The sequence below is a fragment of the Columba livia genome, chromosome 3 (genome assembly GCF_036013475.1).
Source record: "Columba livia isolate bColLiv1 breed racing homer chromosome 3, bColLiv1.pat.W.v2, whole genome shotgun sequence".
Taxonomy (NCBI): Eukaryota; Metazoa; Chordata; class Aves; order Columbiformes; family Columbidae; genus Columba; species Columba livia.
Window position 1 is genome coordinate 54,612,014 of NC_088604.1, and position 20,518 is coordinate 54,632,531.

Sequence of the window (20,518 nt, forward strand, 5' to 3'; positions counted from 1 at the left end):
TATTCAGAAACCCTGAGCAGTGTAACAGGGAATATTTACTTTGCTGATCATTTATTAATTTGCATTGTCCTCCTGCACTGAGATGTAGAGATTTTATTTTTTCACCTGATTTGCCACAAATGCTCTACTCAAGTGTTTACTAGGAGAATGAATACTTATATTTAGACTAGTAAAAAGTAAATTTGTAAGCCGCCCACTGATATAATTTGTGCTTTATTATAATTTAGAGGTGCTAAGGAGTCCATGTGGATCAATAGAATGGACATGTCCAGGAAGGTTTTAGCACAACTGAGGTTTTGATTCACAAGCAGGGATGGTTTAACTTTAGACAGCTGCCTTGATTTCTGCTCTGGCTATCCACCTACCCTTTACCCGTTGATTGCTTAAGGATGGCTCAGTTGCTTTTACAACCACAGGCTTTTACAGCCGCAGGGACTACAGCTGTAAACTAAACAAGAATTGGTGTCAATTTATTTTAATATACCAGTCTATCAACTAGCAGTTCAAGAACTGCTTCACAGGTAGCAGAGCTGTCCCCCTGGGCAGGCAAGTGAAATGCTCAGAGAAGTGCAAGATCAAGAGCAGAGGAAATTATTCCAACCACCCCAAAGCAAGCCATCTTTGCTGATGAATCAGAGCTCTCAATATCATATCCTGGTCTTTAATCCATAACATCTTCAGAGCAAGCTATAAAAAAAGGGATTAGAAATTGTAAGTGTCCAGAGGCTAAATTCCTCAGTCACATCTACACTAACAGGCCCAAGTTGCAAATCCTGTTTAACATAACTTTAGAAAAAACAGTTTGGGACTATGTAAAGGATACTTCAGTGATATTTGCAAAACTAAGTTTTGTATACAAGCAGATACTGTGAGATGCACTTGTGGTCTTATGCAGGTGACACAGACCTGGAAAGTTGTCTCCTTGTGCATAGATCTATTCCAATTTTGTTGTATTTCCTACACTTTAAAAACATAGTGCTAACAGTAATGATGTGTCCCAAAATGCTTAAGAACACTGCACAAGGTAATGCTGAAGTGAAAATTACTACTGATCAAACCCACGCTTTCAGCTCTGCCCACAACTTTGACAACGCAGGTTCTTTCCCTAGTAGAAGAGAACACATAAGAAATGAAAGAAATAAAGCAATTCAGGGGGTAATGAGTAGAGAGAAAGGTGCTATGTGCCCACATACACGCAAAAGAAGAAAACCATTTCCAGAGGGTTTACGTACTCTTGCTTCAAAAGTGAAGCTAAGAGAATGCAGATTTTCATGAAAAAGTTTGAGCTTGATATTTTGATATAATTTAGATTTTTTTTTTTTTTTTAATTTACAAAAGTCCAGCAAGGGTGCAGTATGATGATTTTTTCAGAATAGTCTTGGATTCAACTCATTCAGACCAAATTAGCTGTCCTCTGCCCACCTTTTATTTTCTTGGCAGACCTTAGAATACAAATTATTTTAAAATTAAGCTCACGATATACTTCTCTTGCTAACTTATGCTATATAGTACATAATTTGTAACTAATCTGTAACTATAAACTATAATTAATATGTGATACACCACGCATCATACATCATGCTGGTAGTAGCAGGGGCAGGATCTTGAATTTAAACTGTAAAGAGGCTGATGAACACAGAGTATTTCTCAGATAGATACAGGCTATAAAGTTCTACCTTTTGTTGAACTTGCAAATGGGGATTGAGCCAATTGCTCCTGTTAGACAATGTAGTAGAAAAACAGTAAGTGACTTAAGTGACTGTTGAAGGAGGAAGGAGGGTGGAGGAAGGAGGGGAAAGGAAGTGAATGGTTACTCAGGAGGTTAAGCTCAGGAGTGAAATACGGAACATGCAATTAATATTGAATACTTCTTGTTGACAGTATGCAATTTCATTTAGTCGCATCTTAAATTCAGATCATCCTGTCTAGTCAAATGTACATGAAAGCCAGGTGTTGAATCCCTGGTGATTTCTAGACTCCCTCAAAAGTCAATGCAGAAAGATATATTGTGACCTTAAGAAAGCAAGTCTGTCTCCATCCTCTGACATTATTTTTATGGTTATATGAATTAAATACTAAAGATGTGCATCCCTTTCCACTGACTAGGGAGTAAAGTAAGCCTGAAAAATTATCATGGGCATGGCACCTTATTTTCATATGACTGTGGTATGTGACGTGGATCTTATTAGTGGTGGTGTTTCGTATTTTAATTCTTTTTGTTATCATATGCTTTAGTTAAGCACTTAGATTTGTAACTTTACATTAATAATTAATTCCAGGTCAATATGACTATTCACCTTGATAAATTACTTGCATTCTGAAACAGCACTGGTGCCATCAGCAATGCTTTACTATAATTTGTTGTTGTTGTTGTGGCCTTTTATTGCTTCATCCAGCATAAGAGATGCTTTTCAGTTCCATAAAAGTTCAGCTCTGCTTGTGCTTGCACTTCCACTGCTATGAGAATAATTAACAATTTTGCCCCTTTTTTTTTTTTCAGTGGGAAATTCAAAATTTTAATTTCAGAACTTTATGGCAAATGCTGAAAATTGGAGGAGTTAAAACTGACAGAGAAAGAACCCCAGTCAAATTGAAGGACTTTGTATACTTCCCTTCAACAAAACCTTATTGTGGGAAAACAACTGAGTTTGGTTGGACAATGTTTGTTAGCTGTTGTAGATAGATATCTGCAAGGAAATTTGTAAGCTTGTTTGTATTTTCTTTACTTAGTACATGCAACTTTGGTTAAAACAATTCTTTAAGAAACAATTTCAGATGTGCTGTAGGTATTAAATGCTTCTGAAAACTCCCTACGTATTTTGTAACTGACTTTCACGATCATTATATCAAAATTAAACCACTATGATTAATTGTAGCTCTCCAGCACTACTGGTACAGAAACAGTAATTTTATTCAAAATGAGAGAACAAGAATTCTGACCAACTAATTTATTCGGTTTTGAACTCTTCTTGGCTACAATTTTCATTCCAATTGATTTGAGAATAGAATTTATACCTTTAATGGTAATTACTAACTCACACTTAACACAGCTTCTTGAAATCAGCCAATGACAGGCCTTCAAAGTCATTCAATCAGCATTAGATAGGTTATTGGGACAGAAAACAATTTTCATAAAATGACAAAGTCACTTCTCTTTCAGTAATACTGTGGTATTTTGCAAACAGAAGAAACCTCCTTCTTTTCACTAGGACTGATAATGGGTCCTTTAACAGTGGTCTTTGGAAATAGGAATTGATTAATCACATGGTATGATTTGTTATAACACCTCAACAAATTTGGTTAAGTATATTTCATGGTTTGTGTCATCTATTCCTGTGAAGTGCACAACAAAAAGTGACTAATTGATTTATCTGTGTAAATCACTTCAGTCATTATTCCAGTCTTAATAACTCTGCCACGAATGTAGTTTCCTATCAATCTTTTTTGCTTGTCAAGTAGTTAAATATATACTCAGAGTTCAACCTATTTTAAAGGTTTTGTGTTTTTAATTTTTTAATGAATTACAGTGAATTATTTAATAATTGTTGGATTTTCATCAATTACATATTTTGACTCCAGTGAATTAAATGTAATTAAGTTACAAATGATAGTAATTATCTGGTGTAAAGATTGATCTATGAGATATAATCTAATTCATTGATACTGACAAGGTAGAGCTGATGAAGACAGAGAATTTCTGTCATGTTTGATAAAATACAAAACCTAACATTAGTTTGTAACAATACAACACATCCTAGTTTTAGTAAAATATTCTCTTACAAATATAGAGAGACCTGTATTTTAATTTGAAAGTCTATGTATTTCTAAGGTTTGTTAGTAATAGTAATTTGTTTCTCCTCTGTGGTCTTCTGAAAAGTAGTATCTAACATATAAAACTCACTATGCACATAAAGCCTTCCATTATTAGTATCCCAATTTATCAGCATAGGTGTCCTTAGGTCTTATCTTCCTGTTTCGTAGACCAATATTTTTGTCATGCTTACAGCACTAAGCTTCAGGACAAAACATGTTGCATACAATTGAATTATAGGCATAAAAATAATAATTTTGAATTATAAGTACATTGAATTGTAAATATAAATATAGTGCTAAAAAAAACCCAGACTCAACGTTACCCAGTAATTTCCATTTTATAGTAACTTAAATTGTGAATATGATGACTACAGTCTGTAGTCTGTAGTCTGTAGTCTTTTCTGGCTCTTTCTAACATCAGCCTTAGAAAATTGTATGGTGGTCAAGTCCATAGAGAAAACCCCACCTGAACGTGGACAAAGGGGTTTTACCCCAAATGAGGACAAAATAGTTATAACTAAAATCTACTTGCCAAAATTCAGAACAAAGTCACAAAGTATCAAGTAATTTGAGGTATTTTTGATATGGCAACACATGTAGACAGGAATTTAGGTTTAGGGTGGGCTTTACATGTAGTTTATATGACTTGATTTTATATTAGCTGACAGGCTTCTGATTTGATGGATCAGACCCTAATCACGCAGTGTTTTCTGAAACAGCCAGACGTGTTATGTAAAAATATGAAGCACTATTTTTTCTCATTCTAAGGATTAAATCCTCCAACTAAGAACACAGATCTTCAGATTAAAAAGGCTGAGCTCCTAAATAATTGTACAATAGCATTTTTAAAGGGCCTTTATGAGGGTAAAATGACTATCTCTCAGACTGACACCATTTCCTGGGAATCGCGTGACTGAGGACATCTCTTAGCTGACAGATATATTTCAAGCACGGTGCGAAAATCAGGAGGAGGCTAATGCAATGAGGTTTACAGCCCCAGCCAGCCCTATTTGGGGGTTAGCAGAGAAGCGGTGCTGCCATGTCCTGGCACCCGGCTGGTGCCCATGCTTTGTTATCTCTGGCCACCCAACCCCACACACACACGCATATTCAGAACACTGCAGGCAGAACGGCTTTACCAGGCGGTAAACAGGGATCATCGCAATGCTGTGAATAGGTGCCTATAGCCGATGAGAACAGGGTGAACCCCAGAAAGGCCAATTAAAAAAAAAATAATAAAAAAAAGGAAGAAACACCATTAGCAATAATGAACATCCTTGGCTGTTGCTTGACTAAAGGCAGCAGTTACGGAGTGAAGTGAGGAGTTATTTCATCTCTGTGGGGCTGCTGTTATGAAGCAGAAATTGGAGTTCATTAAAAAGAAAAACAATACACTGTAGGTATGAGATAATATGGTATGAATCAGAGCAATGTAAAAACATGGTTAAATAAAGCATAAGTATTTTCACAAGTTACAAACATATTCTATTGCTAATAAGAATATATTATATACAGCTGATTCTAATTGAAGAATTTTGATTTCTTCAATAGCAAATAAACAAAGAATTACATTACTGCAATTGTTACTGAAATGAATTACCGGTTCTGTTTGTTTGTTTAAAATTAGAACACAGATACCATTATGGCCTGGAAATTTGGTGTGTGTTTTGTATCCCATGAAGTGCATTTAAGCATGCAAGAATTATTTCTTTTCATAGATCCTTCCATGATCACTGAGTCAGTTTTTGACATTTAATATTTTCAGCTTCATGACCTCATGCAGTTTGATCTAGCACAATTTCTCTTATATATGCTAGATCATTTGGGACCAACAGTACTTGCAGCACAGCACTATTTTGTAGACTGTCATTCTTTTCAGTATAAACTCATTTTCTAGTGATTTTAACTCAGCCGTGAGATTTTCTGCAGAGTGAAACATGGCAAGTGAGATGTCATCTGGGCAGTCCTTTAAAATGGAATTGGATTTAAATCCTTTAATTGTTTTTATCACTATGGAAGACAGTGAAAAAAAAAAAGTTTTGTAGATATTTAGGTACATTAGAGGAAGTCCCATATAATTCAATTAAGAATTTCATTAAGAGCTTTGAAATGGGTAAGCTTGTTTACTCATGCTTCGGATTGACAACTGTAAAGACAGTACAAATTGTATTTCAAAAGACAAGAACACTGTTTTGATACGTTCAGGGTGAGCACAGCGAGGGCCTTTATTTTATACCCTACTCCTCTGTTCTGTGGGAGATTTGTCTAGGGTTTTGCATGTATGAAAAAATTTTTACCAATTATTTCAGTTTGGTGAGACTGTAAAACAGCTTTTGCCTCATGCGACAAAGCTATTTCTTCTGTTAAGTTTGCTAGTGTTTTAAACTAAGCTAGAAGTTCATTCTTTTTCCTGAATAAGTATAAAAGTATTATTAGTTTTAATACTGTCATAAAATACAAAAGTAAATATAATTACACTCTTATTTTTGCAGCCCTTAAAAGTTTCCAGTGAAAACAAGACCAACAGAATGACTGCAGTGTAATGACATACCAGGAGAAAAATGGATGTGTTTATTCCTATTATAATAAAGATCATCTTACAAAACCAAAACAAAACAACAAAACCAACAAAACCAAACACTACACAAAACAAAAAAAATAAAACAGAACAAGTAAGACCCAACCATCCAACAAACAAACCTCAAAATGACACCAAAAACAAAAAAACAACCCCCCCTAGTAGAATAGCTATCTTTTGGTGACTTACGCTTCTCTTAATGACAAAACAAACAGTCTGCACCTAACAGGCTTTGCACCTTACAGTTTTATCATTCAGGACGTGCAGTAGACTGGAACACAAATATCCATATATCAATTATACAGTACAAGTTGTTTGGAGTCCTGTTATTTACCTTCTTGTGTCTTTTTTTCACATTAATATATGGTTCCTAATTTTGTTTGCTTGCTTGTTTTCCTCTACTGGAGAATATTAGTAGGTATATTATCCTGACTACCAAGGGCCAACCAAAAGCTTTCTGTGGCTACAAGACAGTAATAAAGTGACCACAAGCTAAGGCAGGGAAATGGTGACTTTGGACTCTGTTAGTCAGAAGCTGATGTAGAAAACCCCACAATAATTTGGACAAACATTTTGCCACTAATTTAAAAAGGTAAAAAAAAAAAAAAGTATTAAAGAGAACACTTGACTTTAATTCATGTCACTTCTTTTGGAGCTGAGAGCTCTGTGCCTGCACGCCCTTTTGGTCCCCACTCCTGTCATTTCCAGGCATTGCCTCCACAGAGATCTGCCTTTTCTGCAGGTCTCTAAAAAGCCTCTTTATGGTTGAGCAAACTGAATTATCCACAACAAAGAGCCTGCTCTTTTTTCTTTTGTGAAAGCAGTTACAATAAGTTGGCAAGTTCACCACGTTATGTGTGTTTATTTTGTGGATAGTTCTGGGTTTCACAGATCTGGTGAGGTTTCATTAGGTTTGATTTAGTCTGGCCTTTAGGTGATTGGCTAAATCACTATCAATTTACTCTGAATATTGAACACTCTGGAGCTGAAATTAGGGTGGTGTTAATTAGCTGTAATTGGTCACAGAGATGGCAGAGAATTCTGAACACTTTATTAGCCCATTAGCAAACCTGGATTCTTGGGCAATCAATCTTTAGGATGAAAATAATATTAAATTATTTAGTTACATTTACCAATTAAAACATATAATCCAGTTATGTGTACAAGAAATGCATGAAATACATTTGTGAATTATGAGGCCAATTAAGAAGGTGTATTTTCTAGCTTATAGGACAGTAATAATAACAAACTGCTGCAAAGCACATATCAAACCAAAATGAACCTTTTTTCTGTGTTTCTGAAAACTCTGAGAACATATAAGAGATCTTCCAAAGCATTATGTTACTCATCGCATTTTCATACATGCTACATACTTGCATGAGATTCATAGTTTATCTCAGGCTTTTCCAACGTATGTCACCTGCATATCATGTTAGAAATATTTCAGTCATATTTATAGTTGTACAATAAAATGTGATAGGAATGCAAACTTTCATTTCTCTCCTCAAAGGAATGAACATAACACACTCAAGTGAAACACTGCAAAATTTTATTTCCTTCTTCTGGGTATAGATCAGAGACAACCCCAGTGTGGAGGAGTGTGGCACTTTGCCCAACTCTCCCTAGAGTAGACCCAGCTCTGGTCCTTGCTTCCTGCAAACAAGGCAAAGGACTGGCTCTGCAGATAGATGGGCACAGTATGCTATTAAGCCATCCCCCTAGGAATCGCCTGCCCCCAAATCAACAGAATTAATTGTAGGAATGAGTGAGTGAAATCCCGACTACAAAGGCCCACAGATCCACTTCTTATATGTGAAGATGGGAGAATCTGCCCCTCAGTTATCTTCGTGTCTCCACTGAGATCTCTGGCTAGGTGCTTTCTAAGTACCTTATGTGTTTCTAATAGAAATGTCAACAAAATCACATTGTTGATCAGTTGGCATCTCTAAAGTTCATCTAATGCAATCCCTTTTAATGAGAGACTGTTGCCAACGCTGGATCCAGTCAGCTATGGCCACCTGGCCAAGTCTTGAACACTACCAAGGACACAGAAGTTGCAGTCCCTCTAGGCAACCTGTTTCAGGGCTTCACTGCTTGCTGGTAAAGACTTCTCCCACCCACTGTTCAAAATGAACCTCTTGGGCAGCAGCTTCTGGCCAGATCCCCTCTTTATATCACCTCATACAACAAGGACATAAGCTTGGTAACTGTTTGCCCTCTGTCATCTTTAACTGCCTTTTAAAAAGCTGCAGGCTCCTCTTAGGTCACTCCTCAGTTTCCCCTTCTCTAGACTAACAAAGTTCACCTCTTTCAACTTGCCTCATTCATATGCTATGCATACTTTCTAAACTTGAACTTCACGGAACTTCATGTAATGAAATGGGAAAGAAATTAAAAGAACTGACTTATGAAAGGCAAGTGTTTAAGGAAAATAGATACTGAATATTTTGTGTTTATAGATTAAAAACCATAGAGTTGAATGTCATTTCTTTGGCATCTTTCATTTACGTTTAAAAACTAGGAAATAATTTTAATCATGTTTGCAAAACTGAACTTGCAGTCCTGAAAATAAAAATTCACTTATTTTATGCAGTTATGGTTCTTCAAAGAGCAGTGTCAAACCCAAGAAAAAATATCACTAGGTTTTATATTTAAGGAGTCACTTAAAAATATACTCCAAATTCTACACTCTATATGAAAAGATGGCATTACCTCAACTAGAGGCAAAGGGCCAAACTCGCAAAGGGTGAAAATCATTCTACTATCAATAATGCCAGCTGGGTGGTCCTATGTGAATTCTTCAGCTATTTGCATGGAATTTTTATAATCAGTGTGTTACACCTGGAAAATCAGCCTGAGTAGAAACTCAGGAGCTGAAACCTGGGAGTCATGACAACAGCTATGTAGCCATTGTTATACTTATGTAGATGGAGAACACAATCTAATAAGACCTGGTCTGAAGAAGCATAGCAGTTCCTTCTCTTAATGTTTCACCACTGAGACCTGATTTAAATGCTGGCTTAATTAATCACTTAGGAAGAGAAATATCTTTGGGAAGGCAAAGAAACAAGCTCATTATTTCATACGTAAGTATAATCTCTCAGAAGTGTCCACAAAATGTGAACTCACCCTGCAGATTAAATTTTACATGTTTTTTCTTTCTACAGCCTGGTCTGAAAATGTCAGTTTCCACCAGCACCTTCTGGATTTAAGCTCACCTAGCCAAGACAACATGAACATCAAATTTCCATCTGCTTAGAAAGTTTCCTTCCATCTCCAGTATGAATACAGATTCTCATTGCTCAACATTACCCTGACTAGTATATTGAGCATGCATGAACTGACTGCCAGTTCAGGAATCACTTAGTTTAGGAGTTTTGCATGAGTTCTGCTTATTGTAAACATATTAGTAACTTGATTGACTTATTGATTCATAGTCAATATGGGCAATTAAAAGCAGGATATGGTGATTTCTCTCTCTTGGTTTACATCGGTGTTGTAACATTAAATATGTTGCTTTCAAATTCAAATCTGATGCCTGTTTTGGGAGGCTCACTCAAAAGGAGCTTTATGTTTTATTATTACTCAAGTGAATTCTTTCTGAAAACAAAGATAAATGAGAAGAAAAAATTTACGAAAAGTTTGAGTTATGTTTTTTTCACTTTTCAAGCTTCTGTGTCATCCATTGATACAGGGTTGGATGGTTTCTTTCAAGTTCTGTTTACATCTCAAAGCTTTTTAAGTAAATCTTGAGGTCATATTGATAGATAGCCAGACAAAAATCTATGGATTTGTCAGTAAACTCATAACATCCAGGAAATTAACTCTGAAACATCAAGTCAATTTGTTTTGAATTAAAAGGCTGAACTCTGAATTTTGATTCCTAGTTAATTACTGTGACAGATGTGATAACTTGAGACCTAGAGTTCTTATTTATGAAAGAAAAGGGCCTGGTTACCTCACAAAATTTTGCTGTCAAAGTGGCTTGCTGAATGCTATGCACCCTTTACAGACATTGGTAGTTAATTCATTTTATTTCTCATTATATATAATTGCCAGACACAAGCAATAAAAATTAAGTAATTTCTCTTCCCTATTCTTTTCTTCCCATTTCTCAACCATGATCACAGCATTTGTGCTACATACTTGATTTTCATCTTTTCCCTCAGTAAATAATGTATACTCTAAAATTTGATTTTGTTCAGTCAGTTTGCCAAGTCTTAATCTAGGCTAGCATTATTTCTTTATTGAAGGCAAGGGTGTGACAGAGCTCATATGAAGAGTAGACTTTTGTGTTTATGGGGTTTGAAGATTAATTTAGTGTTAACATCTTAAGAAAATATCGTTTTCATATTTCATGTCATTGAACTGTGTAAGCTGATGTCAGAACAGCCATGGCAACTATGAAAGATTTTAAAATATATTTCAGGAAATATGAATTTATATCTAGTTTTATTTTTCTTGAAATAATTTTATATAGAAATTGCAAAACAGAAATTGTACCACACATGAACATATACATATTATTTTATATATACTTGTCAACATACACGTTTTATAGCATGAGGATGGGCTGCAAAATGGAGATATTTAAGTTATAAAGATGTATGAAGGGCAAACTAATATCTTCTGACTTTTCTCACAATAACTCCTCTCTTGTTAAACTCAGCAGAGACACTGTGTTGGCTCCAAGAAGGTGAGAGACATGCAAATTTACTTAAGACACAGTCCTTAATAAATGTTTGAATTTTAATACATAAGACATCAAACAGAATATACTGAATTTTACCTGCAAAGGTTTTGTAATCCACCAAGTCAAACATTACGATAGCTACTGCTGACCAGGTAACAATCAGAGCAACAACAAGAATCCATGCTGCTGGTGAGCTGAACGTTGTCACGAGATCTTCTGTAACTGATTTCTTGCCCACTTTCATGGATGATGAGGGCACAGATCCGTTTTTACCATCTATTATTGTTGTGGTTGTAGACATACGTCCTAGGTAAATAGTCAAAGCAGAGGAATTAGAATGTAACACTTGGTCCGTAAAATCAAGAATATGAATGCTGCTTTGAAATCCTTCCATACTCAGAATATTTTAAATAAATGCAAATATTACACTATTAAAGACACATTCTGGAAGGAGCTTTTCCTGAACTGAAGTCACTTTTAGCAAAGGTAATTTGGGAGCAAACATGGTGAAATAGACACAACTGGCCTTTTTGATTACGATAAACACTTTTTAGTCTACCACAAATAGCTACAGATCTAAGAGAGTGATCAATGAAAGCATAAAATATTACTACTCTCCAAAGGACTGTCTTGTTACGGAATGTAGGCCATATTCTCAGATGATGTGATTAAATATATTTGCGCTGACCAGAATGAAGCTACACCACTCAAGGTTTGGCTGGACTTCTGCTGTCAAGGATGTGTATCAATGGCAACAAGAATGTATATACTTCATTTCATCTAACAGAAACAAAAATTACCTACATGTCCAGTATCCTTATAAGTTGCAAAGAGACTTGTAGCTGATTTTTAAATACCTTTGTTTGTGGCATTTTTTATTTAGTGCAATCCTCTGCTAAGAAACAAGAGTTACAGTTCCAAAACAGACTTAAATCAAGAAAGCATAGGTTACGTACTAGAAAATAGCAGGAAGATGAGCATGTATGTTAACTAAATAAACAGCTGACACACATTAACTGTTTAACAGACAGTTAACAGTGGTGACTTAATCTAATTCTTACTGGGGTATTAAGAAATGTTAAATATGGACATAAACCAAACCTTTGGTAACTGAAACCTGACAACAATCCTTGTATTAGTCTTCCTTACAAAAGAAAGTGATAACATAACAATCTTGGTTGGTATTTGTTTCCCAGTATATACAATGACAAGAGTAAAAATATTCATAACTCTGCAGTCAACATCAGAAGAAGAACACAGTACCTCCTCTTAGCTTAGTTTACAATATCTGCTTGTAAGCTACTGTTAAAATATTAAAAGATATGTTACATACATTTCTAGTCTGGTAGGTGATACCAGCTCTCACAAATTTCAGCAACCCTTGCCCACAGAGATCTGAAATTTCAAGGAATCATGTGATGCTTGGTTTGCTCATACCTTTACTTCTCACCCTGAGAACACCTATCTTCTGTCACAGCTGATACAACCTATAAAGCTGATGATTTGCTAGGATGACAGAGCTAAGGAAAGTGACAGAGATATTCTACACAAGATACACAGGTTTAGTTTCACTTTTCACATAGAAAATGGAAAATATGTAATTGGAAACATCAGTAGATCTGAAGTATAAGGCGGTTGAAGACTTTCAGATATTTGCTATCACAGTGTGTATGTAGCCTCTATTTGAGAATCACTATATCGATGTCCTTAAAGCAACAAATGAAGAATTAGATCCTTGATATTAACCATAGGTACAAATATTTATTCCTGAAAAAAGCCCCACCAACAACAATTGCATAACAAGTCTTCCAGTCTTCATGCTAATGAATATTGATTTTATTTTTCCTGTAAAAAGTGAGACCAATAAAGTGATACTGAAATGACCTTTATGTATCTTACATACATCTTTCTACATCTGTAGAAAAGGGAAGGACAATTCTGGTATCAGAGGTTCCCAAACTCTTAATCTGTCATATCTGTAAAGTGTTCAAAGTCATACCCTGAAATATTCTACATTTCTTTTTATTATTATGTAATGCATTACATTTCTAGCTCCCTTAACTCTACCTGTTAAGCTTGTCTCTGTTCAAGCACCCTGCCACTGATTGGTGCCTTGTTTCAAGCCCCAGAAAGCTTCTCTGCTAAAAAGCAATGTTGTATAAGAAGAACAAGATTGGCATATTATGTTTTTTGTTACTTATTTGAAAGTTAGTCCTATTTATAGAATGTTTATTCTGCTAATGAATAATGTCTATCTACTAAGATAGAATTTATGCTCTTTTTTATATATATTGTAAAAACATCACTGCTTCCATTTCTCCAAACATAAATTTTGAATCAAACATTTCACAGCAGGAAGAAAATCTGACAAGTGACAACCAGCAATAAAGATCTGTTTCCTAAAGTCAAATTCAAAATCAATAGCATTTTGTTATCCTACTGCATGCAAGATGCAAGTGATATGTGCATGCAACAGGTCATAAATGACACATTATGCATTTTTTTCCCTTGGGGATATCAGTCAGAGTTTATGATGTGTAAGAGAGAATAGAAAAGTACTGCTTCATCTTGACAAATCTGATTAATATCACAGCGTATCTCCAAGGACATGCTAATGGCAGATATTTGCACAGTTATAATATAAGCAATTAAAACTCTATGTGTGTAACAGATATAGACATATACATATAATTACCACTCAAAGGATCATTCCTCTAGGTCAGTTGCTGTGCAAAAACAGTTTCTTCCTTCTTATTTAGTATACTTAACTTTTCAAATTCAGACTGCTATGTTCCTTCTTTGGTGAAGATAACATTTTCCCACAATTTATCAATCTGAGTAACACTCCAGAGACAAAACTTAATTATGCTAAAATGTTATTTATTGCATGATTTTGGCTGCTGGTGTGGCCTAGTGAGACTTCCCCTTAAAACCTCAGGATGTCATACAATAAAATCACCATTGTTACATTCATTGAAGTGAGAGTGAACAGCTATTGAAGCAAATTTACATGGAAGTCAAGGTAAGAGAAATGCTGTTATACTGCTAGAGGTTCCCAATGCAGGTATGATTCGGGTGCCAAAGAGGAGTCATCACTGTTGTTATAGCTGCTTTATGGTATCACAGACATGCCCACAGGACTGGCAGGGATAATCTACAGGACATTTACTTCTGAATTGCCTGGAGGAACCCAGACAGTATGTTCTAAACCACCAAAAATAGAAACTAGATTTTTGTGTCACTAGCTACTAATCTAAACAAAATTGGCTGGAGGAGTTTATTTAAGTCTCTTGAGGAATACTGTTTGCTGCTACATAATCTCATATGAGGTGGATTGTATATTGATACCATTCTAATTTCATGACTTCAAGAAGAAGAGACAACCACACCAAGATGATTGCCCTCCTCAATAGAACCACTCTCTTATTGCAGTGCCCATGGTGCCATCTTGATGCTTTCCTGTGCTTGGTCCCTGCTTTGCTGTGTCCAGTTGTTGTGTGCATTGTTGTCCATCTACCAGAGTTAACTTTCTCCCGAAGCCTACAGTGATGCTATTTACACAGGTAGACCAGTAGAGAAAGAGGACATTTACACACGTGCGATGTTTCTATCAATTCAACCAACAACATTTCTCCTCTCTCTTAGAAAAGCGCCAAAGCAGAGGTCCTGCCCAAGAGGTCAGCAAGGCTTTGGGTGCCAAGCGGGAGAATGAGAAAGACAGGCATGTTTGACGTTTCGAAATCAGCTGATGAATATAAATTTTTAATATAAAATTACCATACAATTTTTACTGGAAAAATCGGCAGGGGTCATTCAGCAACTGGTTAAAATCAGATTCCTGGACTTCTCCAGACATCCTTGCCACCGATATGATACACATTTTCTCTCCCAAGACACATTTCACTGTCTGTGTTAGAGACAACGAGAATCCAAGTCAATTTTCTTTAGTATACTCAGATAAATAGTGGACCAGGAGATTCATGAGCAGATCAGTTGTCCCTGCTTTGGAGGAGGCAACATCCGTCACAGGAGTGGAGGGGGCAGCTGAAGGCTGTTACAATTTCAGCCATCCAATTTTAATCCACCACCACATGCCTACTAGAGCCTCCTGGCACTTTGGGTTGTGATTGCTATTGATTTTCAATGAGGATAGGAACTTTAAAAAGTTATTTATACATTTCTATAAAAAGATTACTCTGGGGATATATACCTCTGTCTCCACATCACAATTTCTCATGCACACAGAACTACCCCATCAGGTCACAAATGTCACCTTTACATCAACAGATTGATTTACTAAATTCCACACAGCTAAAACTCTGAGATTCTTACTATTCCTCTGGTTTCAGACTTGTCACTTAGGGTACAATCTGAAGACCCATAAGGTCTCATATGTATAAATAAACCTTGACAATTGGTGACAACTTTGAGGAGAACACTGTGTGAATTTTTCAGAATATAGGGTGAGCTTGTAGTTCTGGTAGCTTAGATAAAATAGCCTTTGTATTTGTAAGCTGAGCTCTCCTTAAGGAACAAAAAGCATGAGTCCGTGCTTAAGGATGGGCATTTGATTTTGCAGTTCAGCAGCTATACTTCCCACTACCTCAGAAGCTAAATAAAAAAGAAAAAAACCAACCAAACAGAACACAACAAAACCCTACTCCATTCAGATTCATGCAAGTGTAAAATAGTAATTTTCTACATTTAAGTTATTTCATAGTTATTTTATGTGTTACAGTCTTCATTCTACCAACAGCATGAAAAAAGCCCAAAACTCAAGTAAAATATCTAATGTGAAATGCCTTTTTAAGTCTGAGCGTACTAAAAGCAGAGGGCTAGTCATGCTACTAAAAGAAAGAGGTCATTCCCTTTTAAATGCTAGGATGATTCAGCTGGGATGTGGGAAGCCTCAGTGCAGTCTGCTCAATATGAGAGAGCTGGTAGATTTTGACTTGTCTGTTCCACTCCCCAGATGAACACTCCAGTAAATAGGCTATAGAGCATTCTGGATTCAGGTCATTAGTGGCTCGTGTTCGACCTATTCCACTTCACTTGGAATATTTAAATACTAATTAAGGGAGCAGAAAAGAGAAAGAATGACTATATAAATCAACACTGTATGTTAAGCACCAGCTCGAGCCTTGGGCTTTAACCTGGTGACCTTGTCAATCCACCACTGTCGCGATCAGACAATAAGGAGGGTACCCTGGAGGAAGACAAGGGACTAGAACCCTTCAGTGAAGGACTGAGCAATCGATATTCAATCATCTGCTACACTTTTTTCAGGACCTGCATATCACCTTTATGAGTCCACAGACTCCTACAGTTCTCACAGCAATCATTCTTTTCCCATTGGAGGAAAATGCTGTCTACCACAAGAAAAGTCTATGCCTATGCCTGTTGTCCCAGTGATGCTGACACCTAACTATAGAGTTGTTCTCTTTTAATTTCTCTGCTGCACCCTTGGTTTATACAAGTGGAAAAGGCAGAATTTCTGCTGTGGTAAATAGCTAGTAGCTTGCAATCGAATAACAGTAGCAATATTATTTCATGAAATTGTCTAATTACTTTTGTTCAGAAAGCTTCTGTTTCATCATAAGTATTTAACCAATTTCTCCGCACTTCACTGGACGCATGCTTTTTTCCTCCTTTATACATTTATATGGGAACAAAATGCTGACCAGAGAGAAGAGAGAATTTCAGGATCCACTGTACACACATGAACAGAGAGCCTCTGCCATCTTATCCAGCCAGCACCAGTAGCCAAGAAATGGAAATGCTGGACAGCGAGTAACAAAATGCAGAACAGCTCAGAGAGCAGATTCCAGCTGTGCAAAACTTCAGTTCTCCTACAAATGTTGACAAACTGTGTGATTACAGTGAATTTTAAACCACTTGTTATGGAGGATTTGTAGTCCTGGTAACCTTCAATAGGTTAGGAAACTAGTTAGATCCATTAATATGGATCATGTTTTCTGTTGGACATACACGGTAATATAAAGGCAAGACTCTTCCTGATACTAACAGAGCAGCAGATGGAAACAAGGAAAGACAACTTAAATAGGCAAATTCAGCTTATCTTTAAAATCTCTGTCTCATTATTATCTGCACCAGGCTCTGTGAGTGGGACAGTGATCTGCAGCTCAGCTCAGAAACGGGTGGTGGGCACCTAGCATAGGTCTTCCGAATATGAACAAGCTTCTGCAAGCTGTTGAGTAGAAATATGACAATTTTAAGGAAAGCTCATCCATTTAGAGCTGCAGCATAAATCTTCTCTTGAGTTAGCTGACATTCAGCTATTTCTTTTCTTTCGTATCATATTACAGTGCCATATGTATAAATGAATGATTGCAACTGGAATAACTAAAAAGGAATAATATATGAAGAGAGTTTCACAACTGATACTAGAATTTACAGACTTTAAAATTCACTGCACACAGTACTGAAGTGTTACTCTACAGTTTATGTAATTACAGTTCAAAGAGAAAAACCTCTCAACATATATCATGTATATATTGGCAAACTTTTCAAAATTAAAATGTAGTCTTGCTGCAGACTAAAGGCTTAGAAAGCTATGACTGGGACTTTCTTTGAAGGAACATTTGCAGACTTATTGGTGACTGATAGTTATAAAAATGTAATATTCTTTATGAAACGTGGAAAATAGGTTTGTAGATTATGCAGCAACTAATTCTACATGACAAAAGAAATAGAACAGAGACTATGGAATACAGAGAGGATGATGCCTGAAAATTAACTGAACAATTGAATTCAGAAAAGGCACTTATAATTACATATCATGCTGTGTACTTTTTTAATTTCCTTTTCTGTTATTATATCTGTATTGGTTTTATTTTTTGATCAATAGAGAACATCTGATAATTTAAAGAAGTAAATTCCATTAATCCTTCCTATTCATTCTCGAAGAAATTATGTATGCCAATCTTTTCATCACATTGATTTCAATGAGAACTTTGTAAAATAAAAGATGCATCCTATCAAGCCATTTAATTATCTAATACAAAGAAAATGTGTACTTCATACAGCATCAGTAAATAATAGTAGTAGCAGTATTACTACTAATAAATACTATGAGGTGGAAGCTAGAAGTTTTTAATGCTGTATTCTATATTCTAAGGTGTGATACACATTTTGGGACTGTAATAATGAATGTTTCTTATGATACAGTACACTGCCATGTGCTATGTGGGAAAAAATAGTGAAGAAAATATTTTAACTTAGACTAATTAAAAAGCTCCATACCTCTATGAACAGAAAATTACTTTCCAATGATGTACGGACAGGTCACAATAGGGATCAGAAAATTGCATGGAAAAAAAAAGGACTTTTGAATACAAAAACATAATCTTTGACTCAATAATTTTCTTTATTTTGTATCCCTAAATGTTGAGCAAATATTCTGGCAGGGTAGGGGTTAAGCATTTAATGTCTGAACTTATACTTCTTCCTCAGCCAGTGGCTGGTGATGAAGTCAAGATAATGCACCAGCTGGACCAATCATCTCACATATTGGTTGTTTTCATGTTCTTGCTGACCTTATTTTCATCATATAAATACCAAATTAATATGAAAATCAAACATATGTTCATCTTTAACAATATTTTATTTCTGTTACGAGTTCTCTGTTGCTCTTTATTTGCAATGCTACTTGGGCAGAAACAGGATCTTTTCACTTTAAGAGCCTGATGTTTATACCCTACTTGCAGTCATAATTCTTCTATTATGATATTACAACAATTTCATGTCAATCTACTGTGAGGATTACGATGATTCTAAATGGGAGGGAGCAACAAGAGAAAATGAACTTCAAAGAAACAAATCTACTATTTTTATGCACATATCCTTTATAACAAAAAAGAAGCAATACAAAATGTATAGGAAGATTTTTTTTCCACATGGAACGATTTTTCAAAACCCACTGTGAAGTGTTAGTAACTCTCAATAAAAGAAATATGGAAAACAGAAACTAAGCTCCAATGTTTTTACATATATTCCTTCCTTTATCTTGCTCTTTCTTATATAATGCATCACATACCTGGTATAAATCACTTTTTGAAATAATTAATCAGGTGCAGCACAGCAGTTCTTAATCATACTTTAAGAATAACAAATCAAAATACCTCCAACCCCGCATTTTCCATTTAGCTACAATTATTTGAATTCATGTATCTGATTTTATTTGTTTCTGAGAACAGCTACAAAGATTAAATATATTTTTGTGTATATAAAAGATTGGTTGTATCTGATGTAACAAGCTGGCATACATGGTGAACTCCTTGCCATGCAGATTCAAATGATTAATTTGGACCATCACTGTATGCAAGGAGTCACAATCCCCTGAGGGCAACCTGGTCTCCACCCTCATGGGAGCCCTCTTGATCAAAAATCTGAGTAGTAGCAACCAGGGCTGATTTGTCTGAAATAGTTCAGAAGGTGGAATGGGATAGAAGGGGAGTCTTCTACTGACAAGAAATTCAATTTGCTCTAGTAACAAGCATAACTGAGAAAAAAAAATCCTCAGAAGATTTTTTAAAAGGAATAAATATATAACTGAGAAAATATCTCTTTGCTCTAAAGAGATTTCCCCTGCAGAGAACAGTGTGAACAAAAATCTTACCAAACACTGTCCCAAACCTCACCAGACAAAAAAAAAAAAAAAAAAAAAAAAAAAAGAAAATATGTTTGCAAACCTAATAGGCAACACCTGCATTTTGGGGAATGAATAATTGGATCCTGTTGAAGAAATACCAATACTAGCTATTATTTGTTCTGGCATAGGCCAAGGTATGAACTGTACTATTAGACATATTACATACAAAAACGAGGAATTCTACCTGTTTGTACAGATGTCTTGAAGCACTCAGAGAACTTCAAGGAAGGGAAGTGGGAACAATTTTCAGTCAGATCCCAATTATACTGTGTTTTAAAATACATTCAGCAGTAAAATAAGTTAACTCATCCTCAACTGACATAGTTCTAACCTTTGACTTCAGAGAGCCCAGTTAGGTCAGCTGATATCTGTTGGATTTAGAAGCTCACATGCCATTGAAATTTCATATGACGAGTCCTATATAACTTGAAAAGTTGAACTTTAGTAATTTGGAGGCAAAGTTCCATCTTTCCTTACATGTTTGCATTTCATAGTCTAGTAGACCATTGGTCAATACTTCAAATTAAGTGGAGGAAAATTTGTCTCCCATACTTTGGCAAGAAAGTGTAAAAAATACCTTTACTTCATTCCAAAATTACTTATAAAGAACATTTTGCCAATACAATCTTTAACCTTCTGTCTCTGTGTGACTCTTTCTTGTGTGCACATGTATTTCAAAGAGATTTTATATTATTGTGATTATTCAAGTAGAACAGACGCAGAAGGGATTAGCATTTAGTTTTTAGGTAAAAGATCCTCCATG

The 20,518-nt window shown here is 35.6% G+C and overlaps 1 protein-coding gene across 50 annotated transcripts in view; it reads right to left on the reverse strand.

Annotated features, from left to right (window-relative positions):
• Positions 1-20,518, reverse strand: part of TRDN (triadin) — a 233,660-nt gene that overhangs the window by 187,974 nt on the left and 25,168 nt on the right. For 48 of the 50 annotated variants that reach the window (XR_010471337.1, XR_010471336.1, XR_010471335.1 and 45 more), the window contains exons 2-3: positions 11,181-11,390; positions 4,953-4,994 (exon numbers count right to left, since the gene is read on the reverse strand). Coding sequence is in view for 47 of the 50 variants with exons in the window: in XM_065056781.1 (XP_064912853.1) it covers positions 4,953-4,994; positions 11,181-11,390 (252 nt within the window). In the remaining 3 variants the exon portion in view is untranslated. The remainder of the gene's footprint in view (positions 1-4,952; positions 4,995-11,180; positions 11,391-20,518) is intronic. The other 2 variants (XM_065056791.1, XM_065056790.1) reach the window with 1 other exon arrangement.